Here is a 10,492-nt window from a genome sequence, read left to right as displayed (position 1 = left end):
TTTTTCTCGAATGGATAACAAATAAAGTGAAAATTTCAAATTTGAAAAAATCTTTTTATCAATCTTTTAAAAGCATTACTTCCATCAGAGGTGTTTGTGGTTTCACACTGAACATTGTTATTTGAAACAACTTGTGTCACTATTGTGTTCTCACTATTACACAGCCCGTCATTCAGTGAGATTAAGAAAATTGCATATTGAAACAACTTTTGTAAAACTGCACTTCACTCATTTACAAATCACATTAAATCTCAAAACATCACACAGTGTCTCATATTGGAAGTCACTGTCAGCAATACTGTCAGCAATACTGTCAACATACAGATACTCATGTGATAATTCTAAATACTTTCTGTACACTGTACAGCCCTCTCGTGCAGCAGAACACCATACAGTGTCTCATATTGGAAGTCACTACAGCAATACTGTCAACATAAAGATACTCATGTGATAATTCTAAATACTTTTTATACACAGTTCAACCCTCTCGTGCCGCAAAACATCACGTTTAGCTCACTTTGTTAGTTTTTGTAACCATGAAATAGCAGACAAACCGGACACTTTTATGTCCGCTTAACTCAGTTCAGTTCTCGTCATTGACACAGCAGATTTTACAACCTTGAATTACATTGCTAACTTCACACAGCGTCATGTCCTAAGTCCTAAGCGCATCGTGAATCAGTGACTTCTTGGTGTCGGTGATGACGATGTCTTCCCCGCTGATCAGTTTCATGTTGATAGTGTAGTACTCTGGCCACGGACTAACACCAAACATGGGGTACAGGTCTTCCCTAAACCTCGCATCAAACCTGGCTAAAACAACGCCCCTGTTCAGGTCAATGAAGGCCAGTCTGCCCCTCCCCACATCCAGCACAACACCATAGTGGAGGGTGGCCTGTGTGCCGGGAGTGCGGGACATGGTGTTCTGCTGACACTCGCCCGGCTCCCTGTCCCGCCACACCATGGTACAGATACTCCTCCCGTGTCTGCCACATCTCCCTACGCGGACATCCCAGGAGCGACGCCGTAGTGAAACCCACACCCCACTGTCCACCTGTCCTGCCTCACTCACCCCCATCTCCAGGAGAGGCCCCCACCACCACCGCTCTCGACCCATCACCCTCACACTGGTTCGTGTCTCCCAGTATCTGGGAGTGCTGTATACCGGGGTGAGAGTGGGGTGGGGTGGAGGAAGGGGGATGGGGGTGGAGGCACAGGTTCCGCAATACTCCTGGAGCTTGCGCCTGTTATCATAAGGCCGTGTGTCGGGCAGCGAGTTGACCAGCTCACCGTCTGTAGTTACGTGGACATAATCTGTGTTGGCTCGAGCGGCGTCCAGATGTAGTTTAGGACCTGGAAATATAGATGGTGTTTGTTGTGTGATAAGTTTATTTACTGTAGAGACAAAGTCGGACATTTATTGTGAATCTCATGATATTATCTGTGAACAGCGTCCTAAATGTTCGACTGTGAGTTTCACCAAGTTTGTCAATTAGGTCACCATTGTGAATGATAGCGGAATAAATATACTGCAAAACTATTTGTATGTGAATTCTAAATGTATTTTATACAAGGTTACATGGTTTAATGATCAAATCAACACCATATAAAACATTTTTTGACAAACATTAGTTCCGATCTGTTGCTGTGATATAGAAGTCAGACATCGAGGCTCTTTGTCAAAATAAGCAGTAATATTTACATAACTTCATGTTTAAATACCACTGTGTGAATTCACAACTTCTCTTGTACAATAGAGAATACAATGAAACAGAAAACTACATCAAGTTGAGACATTTTGACATTTGTACAGACAACAGACATCACATGAACAGGTAACTTCTATGTCCGCTTCAGTCACTTTCACAGTCACACCATCACACTCGCTGGGCGGAGAGGCTGTCTTGTCTACTGGCGGGGAATGGCGGGATGTATGTTATAACTATACGTGTGGGAATTCTAAATGATTATTACACATAATTACAATGATTGATAAATAAATTAACACCAAAATAATTTTGCCTCACTTAACCTATCTCTGAGTTGATATTTCATTCAAAATCCTTCTTCAATCGTGCTGTTTGTAATCATGTATTTTTAAGTAAAGTAGCGTCTGTGCGAGCATTGCACAGCATCCAACTCATTCGTACCATCACCGATGTAATGTTTTGTCACTCTCTTCTGATGTGCTTCACCTTTTCACATACATTTAGTTAGAGACATAACAAGGACAGTATCAAAGTTTAATATGGTGTGTTATAAATAAAATTTATTTCCATACAATACTTTTATTACCTTCTCTGGAGGGCATGGGTGGCCCAGTCGTCAATAATAATAATATGAAAGTTGTATATTGTGTGTTAGCAATAACATTTATTTCCATACAATACTTTTATTACCTTCTCTATGTAGTTCATTACTGCTGCATCAACCCAGACATATAGTTTGCTATACATTCAATTAAAAAGCAGGTGAGAGATCTATTTTTGTGTTATTCAGGATTCAAGAAACCTACAGTTCAGATTACGTACAAATAGCACTTCGTTAGTGATTAGCACATACTGATGTAATTTATGAAATCTGGTTATAATGTAACTCATTGTTTTCAAATTATGTTGAATACAGATAAATCACAGACGATTATGCAGTGTATTATGTCTACATACTAATATCATAAATACCTTGGACTCATACGTCAACATAGCTTCTTACAGAGGACGAATTGAAATACGCGACTTCAAGACTGACGACGTGCAATCAAATTACAGTCGAGCAAGAAGAAGAGTGATGATAACACAGATAACGGAACTTTGGCAACTTATGGTTTCAATGTATTCATCGTAATTAAATGATGATATAATACACTGGATGGTCGAGGATGAGGTCATGGTAGAATAATACTTTGCTTTTTTAACTGTCTACACATTTTTAATAATAGTGGGTGAGTGAGTGAGTATGGTTTTACGCCGCCTTTAGCAATATTCCGGCAATATCATGGCGGGGGACGATCCGGGGTAGAATAGGTCTTCAGCAACCCATGCTTGCCGTAAAAGGTGACCATGCTTGCCGTAAAAGGCGACAAACGGGATCGGGTGGTCAGGCTCGCTGACTTGGTTGATGCATGTCATCGGTCCCAATTGGGTGGATCGATGCTCATGATATTAATCAATGGATTGTCTGGTCCAGACTCGATTATTTACAGACCGCCGTCATATATCTGGAATATTGCTTAGTGCGGCGTTAAACAACAAATAAACAAACAAACAAACAAACAAAAATGGCGGTGGACACCAGAAATGGGCTTCACACATTGTACCCATGTCGGGAATCGAACCCAGATCTTCGGCATGGCGTGCGGACACTTTAACCACTAGGCCACCCGATCCGACCGCCCCTTATTTGATAATTACTCATATTGCCTGGTATCATGACATAAACACGCATACATGAGCCGAGAACTTTAACTCTTAAGTCCGACACTAAACTTTATAAAATGTATCCAGCGTCGCTCTGAAATATAGTTTAATATACTTTTAATGTGTTCCTCATCATAGTATAGTTAATTAATGTGTTGTAAAACCAGATGAGGTGTAATGAACATTAAAAAAAATTAGATCTGAACAGCCAACGTCTCGCACAGCTGTCATTTTGTACCACAAATATATTTTATCACGTTCTCTACTTAAAGTTAAACTTTTGAATCAATCGCCGCACCGCGCAAGCGCAGCCGTTAGATGGCTCTGCAATAAATAAGGAAGTACGCCCACATGTTTCATAATATCACTACCTCCTTTGATTAACTGATGCATGTCTATCGATGTGATTTGAGATTATAAATACACGGAGATGTCAAGGGGAATTGTTGTAACCATACTTGAACATATACAACGGTCACTAGATTCCACTGACTGATAAAACCAGCTGGACAATGCTTTCCCCGTCTTGTACCTCGGGCAAATATTTCCACTACGTTTGTATTCACGAACCCAAAAGTGTGACGATATTCACATTTGCAAAACAGAGGTGCTCGTGTTAGTCCGCCTGTGTTATTTTATGAGAGAGAGAGAGGGAAGTCACGTGCAACGTACAACGTGCAACGTACAATATTACCGAGTATATGCAGTGAACCCACGTGAAACATTACCGAGTATATGCAGGTTACCCACGTGAAATATTGCCGAGTATATGCAGTTAACCAGCGAGCAACCATGTGAAACATTCCCTGTGTATTCAGTAAACCAATGTGCAATTAAAACGGCACCTAGTGTATGCAATGAACTCATGTGCAACCACCTGAAACATTATCGAGTGTATGCAGTGCAACCATTTGCAATCACTTGAAACATTACCGAAATTACTCATGCAGTGAACCTGTGTGTATACACCTGAAACATTACCGAGTGAATTCAGTGAATCCGCGTGCAACCACCTGAAACATTACCGAGTGTAGTCAGTTAACCAATGTGTAAGTGAAACTGCACCTAGTGTATGCAATGAACCCATGTGCAACAACCTGAAATATTTATCGGGTGTATGAAGTGCACGCATCTGCAATAAATTAAAACATTACGCATTGTATTCAGTGAACCCGTTTGCGACCATCTGTATCATTACCAAGTGGACTTAGTGAACCCGTGTCCAACAAACTGAAACATTGCCGAGTGTATTCAGTGAACACGTGTGCAACCACCTGAAACATTACTGATCGTATTCAGTGAGCCCGTGTGCAACCACCTGAAACATTACCGAGTGTATTCAGTAAGCCAGTGTGCAACCATCTGAAACATGAACGAGTGTATGCAGTGAAACCGTGTGCAAACACCTGAAGCATTACCGAGTGTATTCAATGAACCTGTATGCAACCACCTGAAACATTACTGACTGTATTCAGTGAACCTGTATGCAACCACCTGAAACATTACTGAGTGAATTCAGTGAACCCGTGTGCGACCACCTGAACCATAACAGAGTGTATACAGAGAACCTGTGTGCGACCACCTGAAACATTACCGAGTGTATTCATTGAATCCGTGTGCAATCATCTAAAATATTACCCAGTATTCCACCTGAAACATTGCCGAGTGTATACGCTCAATTCGTGTGAGACCACCTGGAACATAAACGAGTGTATTGAGTGAACCCGTGTGCAACCACCTGAAACATTACCCAGTCTATTTAGTGAACCCATCTGCGACCACCTGAAGTATTACAAAGTGTATACACTCAACCCGTGTGCGACCTACTGAAACATTGCCCAGTGCATTCATTGGACCCGTGTGCGACCACCTGAAACATTACCGTGTGTATTCGGTGAAGCCGTGTGCAACCATCTGAAAGATTACCGAGTGTATTTAGTGAACCCGTGTGCAACCACCTGAAAGATTACTGAATGTATTCAGTAAACCCATGTGCGATCACCTGAAACATTACTCAGTGTATTTAGTGAACCCGTGTGCGACCACCTGAAACACTACTAAGTGTATTCAGAGAACCCGTGTGCGACCACCTGAAACATTAACGAGTGTATTCAGTGAACCTGTGTGCAACCACCTGAAAGATTACTGAATGTATTCAGTAAACACATGTGCGACCACCTGAAACACTAATAAGTGTATTCAGAGAACCCGTGTGCGACCACCATGAACCATCAACGAGCGTATACGCTCAACCTGTGTGCGTCCACCAGAAACATTACTGAGTGTATTCAGTGAACCCGTGTGCAATCACCTCAAATATTACCCAGTGTATTCCAACTGAAACCTTGCTGAGTGTATTTAGTGAACCCGTGTACAAACACCTGAAAAATATCCAAGTGTATTCAGTGATTCCGTGTGCAGCCACCAGAAACATTGCTGAGTGTATTCAGTAAAACTGTGTGCGACCACCTGACAGATAACCAAGTGTATGCAGTGATTCCGTGTGCAATCACCTGAAACATTACCGAGTGTCTTCATTGAACCCGTGTGGAGCCACCTGAAACATTTCTGAGTGTATTTAGTGAACGCCTGTGCAACCAAATGAAACATTTTCTAGCGTACCCAGTGAACCCGTGTGCAACCATCTGAAAGATTACCGAGTGTATCGAGTGAACCCGTATGCAGCCAAGTGAGTGAGTGAGTGAGTGAGTATGGTTTTACGCCAGTTTGAGCAATATTCAAGCAATATCACGGCGGGGGACACCAGAAAATGGGCTTCACACATTTTACCCATGTCGGGTATCAAACTCGGGTCTTTGGCGTGACGAGCGAACGCTTTAACCACTAACATTATCGAGTGTCTTCAGTGAACCCGTGTGCAACAACATGAAACACTACCAAGAATATTAAGTCAAGCCGTGCGCAATCAACTGAGACATTACCGAGTGTATTCGGTGAACCTTTGTGCAACCACTTAAAACATTACGGTGTGTATTCAGTGAACACGTGTAAAACCACCTGAAACATTACCGAGTGTATTCAGTGAACATGTGTTCAACCACCTGAAACATTATCGAGTGTATTCATTGAACTTGAATGGTACCGACTGAAACATTATCGTGTGTATTCAGTGAACCCGTGTGTAGTCATTTGAAGCATTACAGGTTGTATTCAGTGAATTCGTGTGCTACCATCTGAAACATTACCGAGTGTATTCAGTGAACCCGTTGGCAGTCACCTGAAACATTTCCGAGTGTATTCAGTGAACCCGTGTGCAACAACATGAAACACTGCCGAGAATATTCAGTCAAGCCGTGCGCAATCAATTGAGACATTACCGAGTGTATTCAGTGAACCCGTGTGTAGCCAAATGAAACATTACAAAGTGTATTCAGTGAACCCCTGTGCAACCATCTGAAACATTACAAAGTGTATTCAGTGAACCCGTGTATAGCCAAATGAAACATTTTCTAGTGTATTCAATGAACCCGTGTCAACCATCTGAAACATTACAAAGTGTATTCAGTGAACCCGTGTATGGCCAAATGAAACATTTTCTAGTGTATCCAGTGAACCTGTGTTCCACCATCTGAAACATGACCGAGAATTTTCAGTGAACCCGCGTGAAGTCGGGTGAGCTTGGGAGCTTCTACCCGGCTGGTCTGTATGGCTGTGACTGTGGTCTAGACAGATGGCTGTTCCCCGATGCGGCCTCTTTGCCCTGACTCTTTAGCAAATACTGTCTGCTTCTTTTAAGCATCTCCATCTCTTGAGATATAGCGGAGAAATGGGACTCAAACATCGACTCCATCATCCCTTTCTGCTGGTTGAAATGCTGTTCCAACATGTTCATAGAGAACGCAGAAGTAGATTCATTCTCCGGAGTAGGTAGAGACGCTGTGATAGGGTCAGTGGCTATGTCTATAGCAGCAATGGGTTGACTGACTAACGGTCACGCAATACCATAAGCTTACCAGGGCCCTCGGCCATAGTTTGCTGAATCAATGGTACTCGTATAGGATCAGGCAAATGTCCTTAGGATCTGATTGGTAAAACGACTAGCTTCGTCGTGTGTGTGTGCTTGTACTAGCCCGGACTGATGCCGATTTATAGTGCTAGCTCACTGAGATATCATGCTGCAGTTTAACATGAATAGTGAGTGAGTATGGTTTTACGCCGCATATTACGGCGAAATGGGCTTCATACATTGTACCCATGTCGGGAATCGAACCCAGGTCTTCGTAGTGACGAGCGAACGCTTAAGCCACTAGGCTACCCGACCGCCCCTTAACATGAATACCCCATTCAGACACAGTATACTGCCCCAGAGCCGACCAGTCCCTATTTTAGCCTCTTAATGCCGAGCGCCAGACAGGGTATGGCTACCGACGATCTTGTTAAGGGGTATGACGGGAAATTTCAAAATTGACGTTTTTGGATCAGTAGTGCATACCACCCCTACGATTTGTCAAACATTCATTCACTCGACAAGGCATATCGCGTATGAATATCCAAATGCTGACTTGAGGGAGTCTGGCCCACTCCTCCCGCCCCTAGACGCTCCGCGCCTTGCAGACACCGCACCGCTAGTTCATAAACAAACATTACTTGGTATTAACATTTATAGTTCTGAATCATGATCTCCTACTTTTCTAAAGATTATTTATACCGACCTGCCAAACATCAAGAATTCCCTCACTAAATACACCACTACATACACCACCACACACCTCACTCGTAATAAGGCCAATGATTTTGGTCTCTCATTTCATTTCAATGAACAAATTCCTCATTCAAGAAAGAATGTCCAAAGTGTTATGTTTCTCTGAAATGATTGATGCATAACATACAAAAGTATTGAAACTCTGTTATACACATATTTGTAGTTGTAGCCCTGTTAAATAAAAATAGTTCCTGCTAATGTTTGTGAATGAATACATTTGAGGTTTGTATCGTATGGAATTTAAGTTAACTTACACAAAACAGGAAGCCATGAACTGATATCTCCCACATTGTGGAAGGCAGAACCATCTGAAACGACCATGGGAACGTCATACGTTATGTTCACACATCTTTGCAAACACATGCAATTTAGACATTTAAGTATGAAAGGGTGCAGCATGTCTCATTCCGTAACTCAAACAAAAGATGTCAAGACTACATTACCCTCGCAAACACTGTGTACAATACAGGGGACCATTCTTTACTAATATAAGAGACCGACGATTTGATATTCCTTACTACATTATTGCAAGGTTCATATCTGGAAATAAGAATATACATCTGGTTTTGTAGCTGTAGCTAAACCCCTCCCCTCCCAGAATCTCAAACGGTCGGTCCCTTATGTAATTATATAGCAATTTAGAATTAAGAGAGGGTTGGTATCAAAGCATTTGCAATTAATTACTATGGCTGTGCAAACATCCTAAGAAATTGTTTCTGTACTTTTACAACATTTTCCCCAATGATCTCCACAGAATATACCAACCTTGCTTCATAGAGAGAATACTGTTTTGATAACGGGTCATCGCTGCCTTGTCGTCTGCAATCATCTGTATGACCAAGGAAAGATACATGTATTTGTCATAAGCATTATAACATCCTAAGAAACTATGGTAACAGGCCTGACAGGACCTAACAAACCTTAAAGGATGTAACAGGCAATACAGGATGAACCGGGCCTTACAGGCTGTAACAGGCCTTACATGATGTAATAGGCCTTACAGGATCTATCAGGCCATACAGAATGTAACAGACCTTACACGATGTAACAGGTCTTACAGGATGTAACATGCCTTATAGGATGTAAGAGGCAATACAGGGTGTAACAGGCCTTACAGGATCTATCAGGCAATACAGGATGTAACAGACCTTACAAGATGTAACAGGCCTTACAGGATGTAACAGGCCTTACAGGATGTAACAGACCTTACAGGATATAACAGGCCTTACAGGATGTAACAGGCCTTAGAGGATGTAACAGGCCTTACAGGATGTAACAGGCCTTACAGGATGTAACAGGTCTTACAGGATGTAACAGGCCTTACATGATGTAATAAGTCTTACAGGATCTATCAGGCAATACAGGATGTAACAGACCTTACAACATGTAACAGGCCATACAGGATGTAACATGCCTTACAGTGAGTGAGTATGGTTTTACGCCGCTTTTAGCAATATTCCAGCAATAACACGGCGGGGGACACCAGAAATGGGCTTCACACATTGTACCCATGTCGGGAATCGAGCCCGGGTCTTCGGCGTGACGAGCGAACGCTTTAACCACTAGGCTACCCGACCGCCCCAACATGCCTTACAGGATGTAACAGGCCTTACAGGATGAAACAGGCCTTACAGGATGTAATATGTCTTACAGGATATAACAGGCCATACAGGGTGTAACAGGCCTTACAGGATGTAATAAGTCTTACAAGATCTATCAGGCAATACAGGATGTAACAGACCTTACAAGATGTAACAGGCCTTACAGGATGTAACAGGCCTTACAGGATGTAACAGACCTTACAGGATATAACAGGCCTTACAGGATGTAACAGGCCTTAGAGGATGTAACAGGCCTTACAGGATGTAACAGACCTTACAGGATGTAACAGGTCTTACAGGATGTAACAGGCCTTACATGATGTAATAGGTCTTACAGGATCTATCAGGCAATACAGGATGTAATAGACCTTACAAGATGTAACAGGCCATACAGGATGTAACATGCCTTACAGGATGTAACAGGCCTTACAGGATGTAATAGGTCTTACAGGATATAACAGGCCATACAGGGTGTAACAGGCCTTACAGGATGTAATAGGTCTTACAGGATATAACAGGCCATACAGGGTGTAACAGGCCTTACAGGATGTAACATGCCTTACAGGATGGAACAGGTCTTACAGGGTGTAACATGCCTTACAGGATGTAACATGCCTTACAGGATGTAACAGGCCTTACAGGATGTAACATGCCTTACATGATGTAATAGGTCATACAGGGTGTAACAGACCTTACATGGTGTAAAAGGCCTTACAGGGTGTAACAGGCCTTACAGGATGTAACAGGCCTTA

The 10,492-nt window shown here is 42.3% G+C and overlaps 1 protein-coding gene across 3 annotated transcripts in view; it reads right to left on the bottom strand.

Annotated features, from left to right (window-relative positions):
• Positions 1-45: 45 nt before the first annotated feature.
• Positions 46-10,492, bottom strand: part of LOC124124459 — a 136,702-nt gene continuing 126,255 nt past the window's right edge. For all 3 annotated transcript variants that reach the window (XM_048391316.1, XM_048391317.1, XM_048391319.1), the window contains exons 24-26: positions 8,905-8,968; positions 8,394-8,447; positions 46-1,353 (exon numbers count right to left, since the gene is read on the bottom strand). In XM_048391316.1, the coding sequence (XP_048247273.1) occupies positions 656-1,353; positions 8,394-8,447; positions 8,905-8,968 (816 nt within the window). In that variant the 3' untranslated portion in view covers positions 46-655. The remainder of the gene's footprint in view (positions 1,354-8,393; positions 8,448-8,904; positions 8,969-10,492) is intronic.

This window comes from Haliotis rufescens, unplaced genomic scaffold, assembly GCF_023055435.1.
Source record: "Haliotis rufescens isolate VD_foot unplaced genomic scaffold, xgHalRufe1.0.p SCAF_9, whole genome shotgun sequence".
Taxonomy (NCBI): Eukaryota; Metazoa; Mollusca; class Gastropoda; order Lepetellida; family Haliotidae; genus Haliotis; species Haliotis rufescens.
The sequence above is the reverse complement of the archived record's forward strand: the minus strand, read 5'-3'. Positions and strand labels throughout refer to the sequence as shown.